The sequence below is a fragment of the Podarcis bocagei genome (genome assembly GCF_964188305.1).
Source record: "Podarcis bocagei genome assembly, chromosome: 9".
Classification (NCBI taxonomy): domain Eukaryota; kingdom Metazoa; phylum Chordata; class Lepidosauria; order Squamata; family Lacertidae; genus Podarcis; species Podarcis bocagei.
In genome coordinates, this window is record NC_138134.1 from 38,658,324 (window position 1) to 38,676,864 (window position 18,541).

The following is an 18,541-nucleotide window of genomic DNA, read 5'->3' on the forward strand; positions in this document are numbered from 1 at the left end:
CCTTAACATTCTCCAAGGCAGCTCACTAACAAATGATGGTGTTGTGTGTGTGCTTTTATGGTTTAAAAGAACAGATATGCCAACTGGATTTTGAAAGAGACGTTATGCTCCTGGCTTATACAACCAGAACAAAGCTCCTGAGCTAAATTTAACTCAGTTCTCAACTGTAGTAGTTTAGATCAATGGCTGCTTTAAAAGAGACCCAGCACTAATGAAACACTTCACCAAAATGGGTGTCCTTTGATGAGACAAAAGCATCTCATCAGAAGTTTTTGTCTTATGGGATGTAAAGACTTATTGATTTATCATTGATTTAACACTACATAAGATAAAGTGGATTCTAGTCCACAAATGCTTGTATTAGAATAAATCCTTTGGACATTATGGTCCCACAAGACTGTCGTTTCAGCTGCAACAGACTGACAGTGGTATTCCTCTGAAATGTCATGTCAGAGGGCATTCAAACATACTGTAACAATAAACTACAGTTTATCATTATAGGAATGAACCTTCACAAACTCTCTTCCCCTTTTCCAGAGACACCTTGAAGAAGAGAAGCACTTCAATTACATCTGAAACCATTATGTCTGTACTATGGTTTACTGCAGCAAACCAACTACAAACCTTGATTTATGAAGCTGATTTGTTTCAAAAAAAAATGTTAGTTATGACTAACCATAGTTTATGGCTCATATGTCAATAACATTGTTGTTTGCTTGTCTGCTTGCTTCAGGTCAAAGATGGTCAGAGTCCCTACCATAGGAGCCAACTCCAAGGGGCCGTGGGTACCTGGGCACCCACAATAATATAATTATGGGAGCCGGGCACCTACAAAGTCATTGAGAAAAGCCGGCAGGTGGCAGTGGTGGTGCCTCCAAGAGAGAAGTAGTTCAGCTCTGTCCTCCAGAGTCAGCCAGCGAGGCACCCTTTTCTGGATGGGGAACTCAGACATGGGGGCAGAGTCTGCCTCCAAGTCTGAGCACCTCCCTGTGGAAAAGAAGAAGAAGAAAAGTTTGGATTTGATATCCCGCCTTTCACTCCCCTTCAGGAGTCTCAAAGCGGCTAACAATCTCCTTTCCCTTACTGCCCCTCAACAAACACTCTGTGAGGTGAGTGGGGCTGAGAGACTTCAAAGAAGTGTGACTGGCCCAAGGTCACCCAGCAGCTGCATGTGGAGGAGCGGAGACGTGAACCCGGTTCCCCAGATTACGAGACTACCGCTCTTAACCACTACACCACACTGGCTCTCTGGTGTCTTGATGGCTTCCAAGAGGAGCCACTGCTGCTGCTGCCAGCCGCTGCAACGTGAATGTGCGATGTCACACACACACACGCCTGCACATAGTATGTGTGATGTCACATGTCCGTGTTGCGGTGGCGGGCACCCACATTCCCTACGTAAATCATAAGTAAAGGTAAAGGTACCCCTGCCCGTACGGGCCAGTCGTGCCAGACTCTAGGGTTGTGCGCTCATCTCACTCTATAGGCCGGGAGCCAGCGCTGTCCGCAGACACTTCCAGGTCACGTGGCCAGCGTGACAAGCTGCATCTGGCGAGCCAGCACAGCACACGGAACGGCGTTTACCTTCCCGCTGGTAAGCGGTCCCTATTTATCTACTTGCACCCGGGGGTGCTTTCGAACTGCTAGGTTGGCAGGCGCTGGGACCGAACGACGGGAGCGCACCCCGCCACGGGGATTCGAACCGCCGACCATGTGATCGGCAAGTCCTAGGCGCTGAGGTTTTACCCACAGCATAGCAAGCCCCAAAAATATGCAAAGAAAATCAAATGAATAAAAAATCAACTATTTTGGCAATCTTCCTTATACCGTGATAGCCTGCCCTTTTGCCCTTGCATGTCTCCCATCCTACAGCTGCCTCTGTTCATTTTGCCTGAAGCTAAAGGTGACAATCAAGGTGAAATGAGTATCAAGCATTCTGATTTCTAGGTGTCTTGTCAGGCTAAAATTTTTCATGCAATTTCCCCGAGTTTAGTGCTATTGGGATAATTTTCTTGACATTTAGCAAAAGAAATGAATAAATCCCAACCTTTTAAAAATAGAAATCTATGAAGGCTGTAGACAAAACAAACTCTTTGCCAACTGTGTGAAGAAAAATAGGAAACCAACAAAGATAGGAGTATGTTCCAATCTTTGTACCGCTCCAATGCAGACTTTTTTTTGGTTCCTTTAATTTCTTATCTACTCAAAAGGCTGTGTGTGTTTACTTCCAGATCATACTGACTAGTATTTCTGTATTTCCACAGTTACGTGTCACAATTCTATAGATTGAGTTATTAGACATACTTTGACTTTCACATGGCCTCTGTGTTTGTGGCAGGCTGTAATTTGATTTTGTCGTAGCTATCCGGTACACAGTTCATCTGGCGTGGAAAATTTGAGCCTTGCGATCATACAAGCTCCTCTGTCTTATATTCTCTATATGAGCTCTCTTCTTTGTGACACACTATGATTTTGACTATATATAAAATCTATTTATATGCATTAAGATAAAGGTAAAGGGACCCCTGACCATTAGGTCCAGTCGTGACCGACTCTGGACCGACTCATCTCGCTTTATTGGCCGAGGGAGCCGGCTTCCGGGTCATGTGGCCAGCATGACTAAGCCGCTTCCGGCAAACCAGAGCAGCGCACGGAAATGCCATTTACCTTCCTGCCAGAGCAGTACCTATTTATCTACTTGCACTTTGACGTGCTTTTGAACTGTTAAGTTGGCAGGAGCAGGGAGCGAGCAACGGGAGCTCACCCCATTGCGGGGATTCGAACCGCCAACCTTCTGATCAGCAAGTCCTAGGCTCTGTGGTTTAACCCACAGTGCCACCCGCATCCAACTTATATGCATTACCCTGCTGAAAAATCCACAAAAAATCCGAACATGTGTCTCTTCCCACCTTATCTGCAGCATTGGTACCACATTTTATGATACCAGAACCTAGGACAAACCAGTTGAGCTCCAATCCAATGTCAGTGAATGCTGGAAGATTCAGGACAGGCAAAAGAAACTACTTCTTCCCACAGCACATAGCTAAGCTATGAAATTCATTCCCACAAGATATACTTAGACAAATTAATGGAATATAAAGTTAACAATGGCTACTAGTCATGGTGGCTGTGTTCTACCTCCATGCTCAGAGTTGGTATGACTCTGAATACTAATATCTAGGATATTAGGAGCTGTGGCGCTCATGTCCTGCTTATGGGCTTCCCATAGGCGCCTGGTTGGCCACTGTGAGGCTAGATGTGCCAGATCAGTCTTTCAGCTGGGCTCTTCCTATGTTCTTTTGTTAGTCTGAAAAAGGAATACAGTGGTACCTCCTGTTAAGTACTTTATTCGTTCCGGAGGTCCGTTCTTAACCTGAAACTGTTCTTAACCTGAAGCACCACTTTAGCTAATGGGGCCTCCTGCTGCTGCCGCTCCGCTGGAGCCCGATTTCTGTTCTCATCCGGTTTATATAGGAAGCAAAGTTCTTAACCTGAGGTACTATTTCTGGGTTAGCAGAGTCTGTAACCTGAAGCATATGTAACCCGAGGTACCACTGTACTGTTCTTACCAGGTGAGGATACACTGCAACACTTTGTTGCAGATATGACTTTTTAACATTCCTGTTGCTATTCCTTTGACTTGGACACTAGTTTAGGCTATGCTAAAGCCATTCTGATCCACTCTTTAATAACCCCCCCCCCCACCAAGTATCCAGTTCTACAATGGTGGGTTGTGGCGAGTTGCCAAGCTGCCATAAAGTGGATACTGAAGAAAATTGAACATTGTGAAAAGAGTGTGGAATGAATAAATATTCTGCATCATGACCTAGGACTACTGATGCTTCTATAAATCAGTTCTTGAACTTTTGACTATAATAATTAGAGCAATGGAAACAGGCATGTAACACATAACACAGTGCATTTTTGTGTCTAACAATGAGAAAACAGCACATTGAGGCTGTGGTGTTAATTCTTTTTCCCTTTGGGAACAAAATATCTTAAGTTAAACAATATTAAAGCACCTGTGGAATATATATTTGTGACATGTGGAAAGTTGGTGAAACTTTATGCTACAACTTACCTTCATATCTATTTCTGTGCCGTGAATTTGTTGAGCAACTGTTTTGATGATTCCAATTACAATGTCTTGGAGTCCTTCTCTCTCGGAATAGTAATGCAGAATGAGTCCCTTCCCCTTTTCTGCATCAGTACATCTAAAGGAAGGGGCCCGCATACCTGGGTATATTGTAGCAAGGTGGTCATGAAGAGCATCAAGGTTCTGCAAGGAGATTATTTAATAACAGAAAATGATTAGAACCTATTTTTTCAGCCCTTTCACTGTAAAAGTCAATGGTGTGTGAAGGCAACATAACTGCCTGAAGAATATTTGTACCAAATTCTGCTCCATACAGTAGCACAAGCACTGCTACCTGCTCTGTCTCGTCCTTCTGCATTTTCTAATGCCATAGGGGCGCTGATGTTTTTGAAACATAATAGATGATGACAATGTTTTATAAGAGCAAGCTGTATTACAGAGCATCTGTAGATCCTCAAAACTTTAGAAATAGCTTGAACTTTATTTTCTGTGAGAAATGAAAAGCCTCAACAGCTGCTTCTTCTCTTGGGAGGTCTCCAAAGGAAATGAGTATCTTGTAAATTAATTCCTTGGGCTAAACTCAGCTTAGAGCTTCCTGGTTTACTTTATTTGCTTATTTGAAATTTACATTTTATTGAGATGGTTTTTATCAATAGCCAGCATACTAGCCCATGCATTTGTCTGAATGGATTACTATGATGGCTGTAGGGAAAGATCAACCCATTCCAAAGGCCTGTTTCAAGACTCTTTTGTTACTGAGAAATTCAGCTCTCAAGACTACGCTTGTATGTTGGTTTTGTCTGACTAAGGAGCGTGGCACTCTTCCAAAGGAGTCAGAGAAAGTGACCATATTTCAAGCTAAACCCTTCACAATAAAGAAAGCTCAAGCTAAGTATTATGGGATAGTCCAGTGGCTGCTCTCAAGAATCCTCTTCAAGTGTTGCCTGTACAGGAAAATTTGTGTATATGGTTCTAAGATGCTATGAAGAAATAACTCCACGAACATGGGTTCAAGATAACAGGTTCATGTACACATGTGTATAGACACTCAGAAAGATATGTTAACAGTTTCTTAGGGCTTAAGTGGAATATGTATGACCATGCCATGTAAATACTTCAGGAAAGCAACTTCCAGCTTCAACGGAGAAATGATGGGAGAAGGGGCTAATTAACTGATTCCCTTTCTGCCATTTGAACACTCAAAATAATAGCAGCTCTTTAGGCTAGCTTCTTTTCCCCATACAATGGTAAAGTATACAGGGGTCTGATATATCTTCCTCAATGGGTGGAAAAGCAGCTTGGGAAGGTGCAAATTTTGAATGGGAAAATGGCAGGAAAGGGGCTGGGTTAAGCAGCACCTGCTCCTTTTGCTCTTGAGTTTCCAATAGCAGCTTGACGATCAAAAGGGGGGGTAAATAAGTAGGAGGTAGGAGTCTGGAAGGGGGGATAATGTAAGAGACATTAGTAACAAACCAATGGAATATTTTGGATACAGTTCTTTGAGCAAATGCAAATTACGACCAGTGAAAGGTGAAAATGTGGGGAGAAGAAGGAAGTCAGTGCCGCATGCTCTTATTGGCTGGTGTTGAATGGAGCCAGTAGGGCAAAGATGTGGCTAGAACATCACCTGGGTGATAAAACTCACCCCAAGCCGTAGCAGCCAGTGGGGTGAAGTCATGTTTCTTACCTGGCTTCCCAACACGGAGTTCACTGTCAGTAAGCAAGAGTACAGTGGAACCTCGGGTTGCAGACGTAATCCATGACAGAGGCACGTCCACAACCCACAGCGTTCGCATCCTGAAGCACCATGTTTGTGCAGGCACCGGCACGATTCAATGCTTCTGCGCATGAGCAAAGCGTGATTTAGAGCTTCTGCGCATGTGCAAGCAGTGAACCCCGGAAGTAACCCGTTTCGGTGCTTCCAGGTTTCCCGCGGTCCATAACCCAAAAACACGTAACCTGAAGCATCCGTAACTTGACGTATGACTGTACTTGCATGTTCACACTTAGCCATGGATTCGTGTTACACGTAAACTAGCCAGTGTGTTCCTTAAGTAGACAGGTTTGGGGTATATGCAGCGAAAAATGGAAAAATAAGCTCTGGGGCACAATGTTGAACATATACTGCAAGCAATTCTTTTGAGTGCTGTAAAATGCCATAGAACATATACTGCGTTGCTAATTTTAAAATATGAGAAGGCAAATAAACTACTCCCTAAAGTATCTTAGGTTAAGCACCACTTGGTGTCTGATTGATTTTTGTGTGTGTGGTTATAACATAATAATGCCCTTGGGATTTCTCAAATTGCACTTATCTAAAAGCTGCCTCTCTTTTACATTCTGCTTTGTATTTCCATTATTAATGCTTTCAGCCCTACATAATATAAAAAGGAAGAATTGTATATTAAAAAAATACTAACAACCGCTCCCCTCATCAAATGGGGGGCACCTTTTGCATGGTCACGTGCAGCCCCCCCCCCCGAATCCCATGCGGCTCCTGGCAATATGGGCTGGCTTCGCCCTCCCCAGGCTGGAAACCTGGAGGTATCCACCTACCTCAGCCAATTGCCCAATCCCACCTGGGGAGGCGTTGCCAGGGGATTGGCCAAGTAGGGGGAGGGACTGCCCTGCCCACACAACAGAGGGTGGATCTTACCTGGGAATCATCAGTTGGCTCCAGAATTGTATATTTTTAAAAATACTAATTATATTTCTTTCTTTCTTTTTGCTTGCCTTTCAAATTAAGTTTCACATATTTGTATTCCTTTTAATTTAAAGAATGTGTTCATGTGTAATTTAGTGTGCAACTGAAGCCTTAACTTGAGATGGTACAAATGCAAACTGGTAGGTAGGTTTTCCTGAATGAGTGTGTTAATTCAGTTCTTAAATTGTAAAATCAGTTTATTTATGGAATAGGAAGTGCAGCAAAGCACTAATTATTGCCTAAGAGAATAGCCATAAATAGATTTCTCATTTGAAATTCTATGAACATGTACTGCAAGAGTTAAGTCCCATAGAACTCAACAGGCTTGGTTTTACTAAACATACAGGCCCAAACACAACAACCCTGAGGGGTACAGGAAACAATAAATGATGTGGTAACCTTTGGGGGATTGAAATGGCCACAACTTTACTGATTACAGTTGCAAGAAGGCTTTGGCTTAGGCATCGGGTATATATCCTGGATCAGCCAAAAGTAACTTCCATGGCCCATTAGCCCCCATGTGGGCATATGGACAGAATCCTTCCCCTTGGACCCCTCTACTGGCTGGGGCCGATGATGCTGACCAACCAGATGCTTGGAAGCTTTTTGCCTCCCCACCTCAAGTTTGCCCAAGGCCACACTGGGCCACAACTGCTGCTGCCATCGAGAAATTACACTGGAATTTGACCATTAATGGTTTGCCACAGATTTCTTACCTGCAAAAATTCTCTAACATTAGAGCCCAATACACGCAAGATGGTGTCATAACCAGATTCTTGACAAAACACAAAAAACATCTTCCCAAACATCTGAAGGATTTCTCCAGCGTTAAGGTCTAAAGAAAACATGAAATATTATATAATACCTGAAGGCACTGAAGCCCTGCAGAACCAAAAAAAAAATCACATTTAATACTTCCTAATCACACTGAGGAACATGAATGCATTGGGCTTTTAATATTTTATTGCAAGATACCACTGTCAGAATTCTGTGCGCTGTATTTTTGTGTACTTCAATTTTGTTTTGATGCATTTGAAATGCAAGCACCTTCTCTTTCTTTTAACAATGAAAACTGACATTCCCAAGATGCTTGTGTGGCATGAAAAACTACAGCGCAATAAATGCATTAATGCAAATCAACAAACATTGTGAACTAACTACATGTAAACTTCAGCTTTTCCTTAAATGTTAATCAGTGCTGAAGGAAATAAAGATATACTTACTAAGGACTTTGCTTGCCGCAGCAACCAGATCGTATGTTTTTGAATCATCATAAATAATTCTAACTAGAAACTGCCCTTCTTCATCCAATTGTGCCTCCCGCCTAAAACAAAGCACAGCAAAAATATAAAATAAATCTATGTATGTGGGAAACATAGCCAAATAATAAATATTGCAGTTGCTTATTAGCTGAGAAGGTTCAGAGCATGCTAGGTATAAAGATACCATACAATCCAGAGACAGCAATCTTAAATTATTTGAAGGCAGTCTGGAATAAACAAACTACAGATTTGGTTTTCATTTTATATCAGCAGCTAACATATTAAAAGGGACGTGGGTGGCACTGTGGGTTAAACCACAGAGCCTAGGACTTGCCGATCAGAAGGCTGGCGGTTCGAATCCCCATGATGGGGTGAGCTCCCGTTGCTCGGTCCCTGCTCCTGCCAACCTAGCAGTTCAAAAGCACGCCAAAGTGCAAGTAAATAAATAGGTACTGCTCCAGCGGGAAGGTAAACAGCGTTTCCGTGCGCTGCTCTGGTTCACCAGAAGTGGCTTAGTCATGCTGGCCACATGACCCGAAAGCTGTATGCTGGCTGCCTTGGCCAATAAAGTGAGATGAGCGCCAGAACCCCAGAGTCGGTCATGACTGGACCTAATGGTCAGGGGTCCCTTTACCTTTAGCTTTAACATACTAATTGCTCAAAACTGGAAGATGCTCCCTCAATAATACCTTGAGAAATTATTTTAATTTTACCAATTTTAAAAAGTTTGGATAGTGAAAGAGATAGTGCTGATACTATAACATTTTTTCAATATAGAAATGAGAAATGGATAATAGTTGGATTGATTTTCTAATTTTGTAAGTATAATGAAGTCTGCAATGTACTGTTGTTCTGTTTGCTGATGAACAGATAAAAGGAAAAAATAAAGTAGGCCAAGTCCCAGCTCTTTGGTACTATTAATATCATTATCCATCCCTATCCTATGGACAGAAAGCAGGTTTTTTTGCAGCTAGAAGGCAAGTTTCTTAATTCTCTCACATGGAAGATGTCTGTTCAGAAACATCCAGGTTTCAACCAACTGAAGAAGAAATGGAGGAACAGAAACAAGTCTCAAAATGGCTGTATCCCATTTTAGCATATGTGTGTGTGAATAGTTATATGAGCCACCCCGCTTTTCGGGTGGTATAACACAACAGCATTCAGCCTCACCATTAAGGAGAATTACCAAAGTAACAGAATCTAAAACTTTCCCAAAACTACAGTATGAGGAGTTGTTTCCTTAATCACTTGGCTGTATTACAAATGTCAAGATGTGCTTAGGAGCTTCACTCATCCATATCCCAGACATTCCACATTTATCAGCTGTGCAGGGCAAGGAACTTGCATTTTTCCTAGCAACAAAATGCTGAGGAAATGCTATTTTCCTAGAGGAGTGTTATGATGGAAAAATACATGTTCACTTCATTGCATATCCCATTTAAGAAATATTTTCAGCCATATTATGTTCATTTTGGTCAGAAATGACCTTTTTATATATATATATAAAGAAAAAGATACTTTTAAGAAAGCAAATGTTAAAAACAATAGCTACCATAAGTGGAGTTAATTATTAACTTGCAGGCTCCTGCACCTGCTTCCATTGTTTTTTTAACCAATAAATCAGAACACACAAGTAGCATGGCATGAAAAGCCACAGCTTTATTTATGCAAACATTTGGGGCTGAAAGTAAGGCAAGGCAGCAGTGAACCCAGAAAAACATGCCACTCCCAAAGAAAAGGAATCCGTTGTAATCATAGTAACTAACTTTTTTGTTTAAGACTGGAACATGTAGATGCATGCCATCTCCTCCAAACATGTTGCCCTTGGGCTGGGAAACCTAATAAGCTCCATCAGTGATTTAATACAACTCACTTCTATGTAGTACTTGAGCATCAAAGAACTCTCATCTGACAAGCAAAAAGTTGTTATCGCTGGAAAGTGCTCATCAAAAAGGAAGGATTGCTTGAGCAAATTGTCAATGGAAAAATTATTTCAGTTTCTTGGATAAAATGTTGGCCCAGAAACCATCTCAGTGAAGCCTGAGGAATTGCATGCAGAACTGCACAAATGAGCGATGCCCCAAGCAGAATAGGAATACATGTAGAAAATATAATACAATTCTATAGAATAGCTAGAATACACAAATCAGTGCTGGCATATGATCTCACAAAGAATGCAAGACATAAATAATTCACTGCCCTCCAAGTGTTGCCAGGAGTGTGGAATGAGATGAGCTTCCTTTCCTTTGCAATGGGAATGTCCAGAGAGATCGTGGTTTGCAGTTTATAAGAGTTTCTCAGATACGATTTAAACAAGTGCTCACCTCTGAATATTTGCTAGCATTTCTGTCTATCATGGGCCATTGAAAAAAATATCTCTACATAAATCTGGTGTTATTACTTTAAGAGGTTGGAGGCATGGAGGGAGCATGTAACTGGGAAGTATAAGCAGGTTTTGCTGCCACAGGCTGGCTTGCCAGGACCTGGCAACTGACACTGTCAGAATGATTAACTCATCAGAATAGGCTGGACAGAACTTCTTAGAAATATAGAGCGGTATTCAGATATGTTTTACTGTGTGCATCTTTCCACACTAAAAAAATATCTTTGTAAGAGTTGTGGACATTAGCTGTTTGTTGTTATGCTCAAAAAATATAATAAAATGCATTGGGGAAAACAAAAGAGAAGGAATGAACAGTTATCACAAGCAGGGTGGTTATGTCTATCCTCTCTCAGTGACTCCTGAACCTTAGCAGACTGTAGACAATCTCATCCTACGTCATCACAAAGAATATGGGACTAACATATCATTTAGCCAACCCTTCATATCATTGTGTCTGCTTTGGAACAAGCGTCACAATGCAACGAATCAAGGGCACTGTTTCTCAAGTAGATACACACTTTCTAAATATTTTTAAATTGTGGGAACATGTACAGGGACAAGAAGAATTAATTGTTTGCAGTAAGGGTTTGCATAGATAAAAAACAGTGGGGGATGTACCAAGATCCTGCAGAATACTTAGGGCAGGCATTGTGGATTGCTGAAAACAAACTTGTAAAGGATGACTGAACACCTCTGCTTTCCACACAATCATGCACACATATGATTTTCCTTCAAACATCCTATCTAGTCCATGGATTAGAGTGATCAAGGGGAACGCATTTGTGTGTGTGTGCACACAGGAACAGGAGGGAGTTAGCATTTTTTGGCAAAGGGTTGCATCTCCTTCTGGAGGCTATGTGCCAAAGTGGGTGTGGCTCCCCCATGTTCTAACACACACACATCAGGACATCAATAACAGGACACACACAAACACACACATGTTCAACTTTCTTCCCACCCCACCACCATTTTCTCATTATACCACCTGGGATACAAAATAAGTCCAGTGCAAGACCAGGTGGCTGTGAGACCTCAGTTGTGAGCAACATAAATAAAAAAAACTTGGTCTTAAACAAATTAAAATACATTTACACTAGTTAAGTATGGCTATAATAGTACTAACTTTCTGTTTACTTGTAAAACGGCCCACAACAGAAATCCAGTGGCTAAACCCAGCAAAGCCTTTAATTTTTATTTCATGTACAGTCTGCTTTGGACTTTCCATGGGAAAAAGCATTTTTGTTTGTTTTGAAATACATTGCAATGTTTCTGAAAAGCTACTCTTGGGAACATAGTGCAATTCCCACTGATTATAATAGGAATTGCAGACTAAAATGCCAGTCTGGCCAGTTGGCTCGTGTGGTCCTGTTGATATTAATACATTGGAGCAGTTATGGATATATATTCATAAGAAATTGAGAGGGATAAGTCAAGATATCGTGCACAACAGAGTGTTTGATTCAGGCCTCATGAGTTTTCAAAACCTTGCTTGGCCACAACCACATTGTATCTCTCATATTTGGTATCTCATTGTATCTCTCATACTCAGGATTAAAAGCAGACTCGCTGGGGACAGAACACCAGGAGAAGAGGAGATGGCGATTCTTGTCAATCTCTCCTTCTCCCTGAAGCCCCCTGTAACTCTTGAAATCTCCTGTGTATGATTGGGATACCCCTAGAACAGTCTGACAGGTGATGGAAGGAGCAGTAGGGAACAATCTATGAAAAGCATCTCCTCCCCGCGTCCTACTTCCATAGGGAAGCTCTAATGGATCTTGAAGCCATTTGCAATGAAAAGAGCCCTTGAACCTGCAGAGGGGGAAGTCTGGATCCAAACCTAAATACTGTATTACAAAGAGAATATTAGCAATATTACCACATGGAAAGATACATGAAAAAAGCTTGCCATAGAAAGTAAGGCTGAAATCTCAAAATAGAAACTTTTGTGGGGGTCATAGTCTTCTGAGATTTCATCCATACTTTTCAATGCAAAATATCTCCAAAAGTTAGTGATAACTGTGGTGAAATATTGGAATCCTTATATACTGAGGTAATAAGATCAGTAACTGTGATTGTCTTAAGATGCTGGTTCAAAATTAGCCTTGGGCAGTAATCTTTGGAAAACTCCCATCTGCAGCTGAGGTTGGTTTCTCATAAAGTTCATCCAGTATAGTAGCAAGCTTTTAATGTCTACGTGTGGGAGGTTTTCTTTTAAAATGGCTGCCAAGTCAAACAAATAGAAAAACAATGTGATTTATGATTGGTGTCATCTTTCTTTTCAAAACAGGGTGTGCTTCAGTGCTTAACTAGATTAAAGTACCAAAAAACCCAGTAAATGTATATGGAAGGGGGAGGGAGCTTAACAACAGCTCTAGAAAGGCGAACAAAGGAGTTTAACTCCAGATCTCTGTACATAATCAACTTGTCTTTTGAAAACACATCTATTTTTGAGAATATACTATGTTATTATGATAACCGTGCTGTAACTAAATACAATGCATTGCCTCTCCACAATGTACAAAATACCTGCCAAGTATTAGACTATATATATAGTGGAGGTATTAATTTAAAACCATGAATAAATAGTTCACAACTCTTTTCAAACCCTGTAATGCTTTTATATGTCACAAGAACATGAGAATGAAAAAAGTAACAGGACCTGATTGTTTTCATAATTGCCTTCTAGTTTGCAGAATGTATCTGCTAAAACACTAACAGGAATTAGCCATTAAAAGGACACTGGACTAGCAAGGCCAAGAGTAATTAGGCATCTTGCAGACCACATCTAACTCATCAAGGCCTTTTCTCTTGGCCCCCACTCTCCACTGCAGGGGGGGGAAAGAATTGTTCATTTAGCTTTGAGGATTTGGAGACAACAGAGTTCAGTTGCAAGTTTGGATATGCAGCATAATTTCACTATGTGCAAAAAGGATGACTTCAGGTTTCAATCCTAAGTACATACCTTGGGAAATAACCTAATGAGACATACTCCTTCTCCACATCATTTGTTCAGCAGCCAACCACTTTTTCTCTCAGTGCCCAGGTGATTTTGCTGCTTGAAGCAGAGCTCCAAATGGCAACCCCCACAGCCAAGATAAACTTTCAAAAGTTCAAACATCACTTTCTACCTTCACCTGTTCCCTAAATTTTATCACACATAGCAGACTGTTTCTTCTTACTGTATGATAAGGCTGTCCTAGTTTTCTTCCAATTTATCTGATTTCTCCCTTACTTCTAGATGTTTTGAAGCTTACTCTGGAAAATGCAGAGAAAGCATGCGGGTGTTTTATCTGCTGGAGGTTACATGTTCACATAGTGGTCATGATCTCCTCTCCAGAAACCATCACGCTTGTGCATTTGTACTAAGCCAAGGTCTGGATTAGCATTATATGTAAATCAATTTGCACAACTCACTTCAATGGACACAGTTCAGACAAAGCTAAGCTCATTTAAGCTGTATTAAAGTCAGTGGGAGAGCTTTAAAATATGTGATCAACTCTCACACTGTAAATATGGGACTGAAAAGTTCTTAACTTTGGTCGGATGAAAACATGGAAGGGGGCTGCAAATACCATTTTCAGCTGAGGTCAAGCCACTCTGGTTGTTTTACTGTAAAGTAAAACTTTACTGCAAGTATCCAAACACACAAACAAGATCACAATATAATTTTTTTGTCATACAAATGTCAAACTTCAGAGCTTGCAGTGTTTCTCCTTACTGTGATTTATGGTTATGTTAGAAGCTTTTCAGTCTTGTGACATATAACCTTGACATTTTATCTATAATACATTTCCTATTCACTGTGAAACTCCCTACAATAAATGTTTAATATAAAGAGGAAGAGCTCATTTGTAGCAATGCTCCCAAGAGGGAAATTGCAACATAGAATGGCTACAATGTAAGAAGGGTAAAAGAAAGTGCTACAAACTTCATAGATGTGAATATATTCAAGCTTCCCTGGAAAAACTTACATACTATGCTGCCATGAACAATTAAATATAGCACAAAACTGTATTCCCTTGCAATTAAACTTTTCCTGCGTATGTGTATGGCACTTAAAACACGTTCTTTTTTAAAAAAATAAATAAATAAATCCAAGGTTGCTTTTATATGTCAGGCATTGTTTCTGTTGGGCTTTTTGCCACTATTGTGTGTAAGTAGACCTTGTTGTTCAACAGATACTATCATGCAGCCATTTCAAATCAGGTTTCTAAAAGTCACCTCAATTCAGATTAATGTTCACCTCTGAATAAACCCCAAACAGACCCAGATGCATGCATCTAACATAACCTCACGTGTTACAGACTGGCTGCCAGAAGAATCCAAACTCAGCACATTGGCTGATTATCTTCCTCCTTTGTACAGAAGCACAAAGCTTTGCATCTCACTGTATGTGCATGGCACTATATTTGGATCTCACTGACTTACCAACAGCATGGTAATCCAGAAAGTAAAACGATGGAGGCACAGCACTTAGAGGTCTTCAACCATGGGAAGATATGGAATTTGAAAAACTTTAACGTTGGTCACTTAAGGTCTCTCTCTGGGTTCACATATTTGGTGAAATATTTGGTGATCTCTGTATATAGTGTGCTGGTATGATACCAGTGCTAACAGCATAACAATAACACACACCTAAAGGTTAATCATTCTGTTAGAAAAAAAGTTTCTTTTCCTGCCACTCCAACGCAGCTGTTCCAGACTTTCCTCAGCATGTTGCTGCAGCCAAGGCACTGAGTTTCCACATGGACAGATTCAGCACTTCCCCACTTGAAGAAACTCACACTGGGCAAATAGGTCTGTCAGCCTAACTGATCCCAAAGTGCTGTGGCAAAGATAAAAAGCATATGTCTGCTCTGAGCTCCTTATATGAAGAATGGAATGCAATTTTAATCTATATTTTTTATCTTTTAAAAAACACACCAGTTTAGCATCATCAAAAATGAAAGCAAAAATAGGGCTATGCACTGATTAGCATCACCAAGGTGCAGAATAGAGTGAGCTGCCCACGACATGTCACCATCCTTTTCTTGCTTACTAGAGGAACAAACTGCATTCATTCATTTCTGTGAGAAAGTAAAGTGCTGCATGTCTGGGTGCTTTTGCAACGAGAACAAAACTTGACCTCTTCTCAACACTGGGCTCCCCAACTTCCAACGCAAAGGACACCTCAATGGGCAGGGAGCACAGAAGCCCAATGGATTGCAAGCCTGCATTCCCCATCTGTCAAAATGGCAGGCATTTTGCTTGCAACTAAAATATGAGAGTAAAGCCTGAATTCTACATGGCAGACATATACTGGAGGTCACAGTGTGGCCCTGAATCGATGCCATGGGTGACTCTCCATAAATACCACTTGGGGAATTATGCTGGCAAAAGCAAAGGATGGCAGGGTTTCAGTACCTGCCATACTGCGTAGAAGAGGGGAATTCAACTTCTATCAATTTGATATGACAAACTGCACCAGCCAAAGCTCCCTTTACACAATTGTTATAGCTACAGAAGCCCTGTTCTCTTTCACCTCCAGTTTCCCCACTGGTAGGTCAAACACAAGGTCATATATGTTTCATAAGCTGGGTGTATTGCCGGCCTCATTCCTAAAGGTTCTGTAAATATTGTAAACATTCAGTTAGTGGAAAAAATTATGAGTAACAAAATTAAATAAAAATGGGAATCTGTCCAAGGAACTGACTTTCTGCATAAAGTAAATAGTTCTATTTATAACACTCAGAAGGCATGGCTATTTTTGCTGGTTGTCTGGACTGTGCATGAGTGTGCTTAATGTTGGCTTTCAAAATCATATACTGTAATTTATTGATCATTAAAAAAAATCAGATGTAACATATAAAATAAACTGTGTGTTAATATTCCAAACACACATTAGCTTCCTTTATAAAACAAATTAATTTAAAAGAATGCTTCATTAAAGAAGAGAAGAGGAGGAGGAAGAAGAAGAAGAGTTTGGATTTGATATCCCGCTTTATCACTACCCGAAGGAGTCTCAAAGTGGCTAACATTCTCCTTTCCCTTCCTCCCCCACAACAAACACTCTGTGAGGTGAGTGAGGCTGAGAGACTTCAGAGAAGTGTGACTGGCCCAAGGTCACCCAGCAGCTGCATGTGGAGGAGAGGGGAAGCAAACCCAGTTCACCAGATTACGAGTCCACCGCTCTTAACCACTACACCACACTGGAAACCATATTTATAACTCTTCTGTAATAATAGTAATCAGTTTGCAAACATGGTGAATATAGGAAGAGCCTGGTGATGATGCCAATGGCCCATCTAGCCTAGCACCCTGTTCCTGCTGTGGTCAACCAGAAGCCAATGTAAAGTGCAAAACCAGGGTCTGAGTGCAACTGCACTTCCTCCACCTGTGGTTCCTAGCAACTGGTTTTCAGAAACACACTACCTCTAACAGCTGAGGTAGAAGCTCACCGTTGTGGATATTAGGCATTGGTAGCCTTAATTATCCATGAATTTGTCTAACCTTTTAGAGCCATTAAGCTGGTGTCCATCACTACCTCTGGTAGGAGTGAATTCTATAGTTTTATACACACTGCATGAAGTACTTTCTTTCATCTGCCCCTGACTCTTCTAACATTCAGGTTTATGGTATGTCCCCAGGTTCTAGAGTTATGAGAGATAAAAAACTTCTCTGTCCACTTGCTCCACCATGCATACACACTCTTTCATGACTCATCTTACACTCCTTTTCTCTAAATTAACCCCCCCCCCAAAGATGCTGCCTTTCCTCACAGAGAAGTTGCTCTATTCCCTTGCTCATTTTTGTTGCTATTTCCCAACACTGCAAGATCCTTTCTAAGGTGAAGCAACCAGAACTATGCACAGTATTCCAAGTACAATCACACCACAGATTTATATAATGGCATCATGATACTGGCATTTTATTTTCAACCCCTTTCTTCATGATTCTAAGCATGCAATTTGCCTTTTTCACACCTGCCTCACACTAGGTTGACATTTTTATTGAGCTCTTCACTATGACCCAAAGTCTCAATCCTGGTCCAACACCACCAAATTTTCACGAGCATTGAAAATTTAGCTCTTTTTTATTTTTTGCCCCAGTGTGCAGCACCTTAAACTTGCTTACACTCAGTCAGAAGAATCTTTTTGAAGTTCTTCACAACCCCTTTTGGTTTAATCCACCCTAAGCAAATTTTCTACCTCACTGCTCACCCCTAACTCTAAATAATTTATAAACAAGTCCCAGTATCCACTCTTGGGTGACACCACTTTCTACAATAATTTTCCAACTGGAAAACTGTCCATTTATTTCTACTCTCTGCTTCCTATTTCTTAACCAATTACTGAGCTAAAAGATAGCTCAGCAGTTGTGGAATAAGAAGAAAGGCTAACTCAGGAAATATGTGGTAAGGTACTTTGTGTGTGGGGGGGGGAGAGAGAGAGAGAGAGAGAGAGCTTTTTGAAAGTCTAAGAAGATGGTGTGAAGTGGATCACCTCTATCTATATGCTGGTTGACAGTATCGAAGAACTCAAACAGGTTACCAAGAAAGGACTTCAGCAAGACTTGTTCTTCTATATGTTTGAGAGTTTTATCTTTGTTAATACAGTACTTTTCAGCAGTTTTCCTGAAAGAGGCATTAATTGGCCTGTAATTTCTGAGGTCCCTTCTAGTTTTCACATATAGAGGCTGATCTTAGGAACAAGCTACAATTTTTTGTTAGAAGATCAGCAATTTCACATTTGACTTCTTTAAGAACTCCTGGGTAGATGCCATCTGGACCCAGCAGTTTGTCTGTTTTGTCTTTTAAGGCCTATAATTTCCATCTATTGTAACCATTATTTGCCTCAGTCCCTTAGACTCTCTTCCCCTGAAAGTCATCTTCCAGTGTGAGGACAGAGGCAGGCAAGAATCCATCCAACTTCTTGCAATCTACTTTCATTTCTTCAGCTAACTTTCGATTCCATATCATCCCAAGACGGAACTATTTTCCTAGTCAGTCTACTGCTACTAATGCAAGCAAAGATTTCTTGTTTCTTTATTTCATTGAATCATGGAGCTGGAAGTGACCCTGAGGATCATCTAGTCCAACCCCCTGCAATGCAAGACTA

The 18,541-nt window shown here is 41.0% G+C and overlaps 1 protein-coding gene across 1 annotated transcript in view; it reads right to left on the bottom strand.

Moving 5' to 3' along the window:
• Positions 1-18,541, bottom strand: part of GUCY1B1 (guanylate cyclase 1 soluble subunit beta 1) — a 44,623-nt gene that overhangs the window by 13,988 nt on the left and 12,094 nt on the right. Inside the window, exons 3-5 of the mRNA XM_081208395.1 lie at positions 8,024-8,124; positions 7,517-7,635; positions 4,082-4,279 (exon numbers count right to left, since the gene is read on the bottom strand). Of these exons, the coding sequence (XP_081064521.1) occupies positions 4,082-4,279; positions 7,517-7,635; positions 8,024-8,124 (418 nt within the window). The remainder of the gene's footprint in view (positions 1-4,081; positions 4,280-7,516; positions 7,636-8,023; positions 8,125-18,541) is intronic.